Genomic DNA, 478 nt, shown 5'->3' with positions numbered 1-478 from the left:
GTGCATCAAGTGTGTGCACCCCTGAGACCGGAATGGCACGCGGAGAGCGCCCGGATTGTGGATGGATGCCCGGGGATGGCACAGCCAGGTGCCCCAGGGATAGTACAGTTGGATGCCCTGGTGATGGCATGGCCAAGTGCCCCGGCTACGGCACAGCTGGGTGCCCAGGGTTCCCTGGTGTCCCGGGAATGCCATGTCTGGGTGCCCTGGGGATGGCACAGCCAAGTGCCCAGGGATGCCACGGATGGGCCGCCCAGTGATGCCATGGCCGGGTGCTCAGGGAGGGCCGTCGGGGACGCGGGGATGGCTCTCCCGGCGGCGGGGGCCAGCTGGAGCACCCCCCTGACGGCCACGGCATTCTCGCTGTAGATCTCCTTCACAGCCTCGATGTCGGCGTCCAGCTGCGGGTGACGGTACAGGTCGGCGGCGCAGGTCCCCTGCGGCACAGGACCCCGTGGCACCATCAGACCCGGACCCC

General features: G+C 68.8%; 1 protein-coding gene across 1 annotated transcript in view; it reads right to left on the bottom strand.

The window, feature by feature from the left end:
* Window positions 1–464, bottom strand: part of PARP6 (poly (ADP-ribose) polymerase family, member 6) — a gene marked incomplete at its 3' end in the record, with an annotated part of 3,790 nt that extends 3,326 nt beyond the window's left edge. Inside the window, 1 exon segment of the mRNA XM_010285039.1 lies at window positions 339–464. Coding sequence (XP_010283341.1) covers window positions 339–464 — 126 coding nt within the window.
* Window positions 465–478: the final 14 nt, after the last annotated feature.

The sequence above is a fragment of the Phaethon lepturus genome, unplaced genomic scaffold (genome assembly GCF_000687285.1).
Source record: "Phaethon lepturus isolate BGI_N335 unplaced genomic scaffold, ASM68728v1 scaffold28974, whole genome shotgun sequence".
NCBI classification, from domain to species: domain Eukaryota; kingdom Metazoa; phylum Chordata; class Aves; order Phaethontiformes; family Phaethontidae; genus Phaethon; species Phaethon lepturus.
Note: the sequence above shows the minus strand (reverse complement) of the source record. Positions and strands in the feature narration are given on the sequence as shown.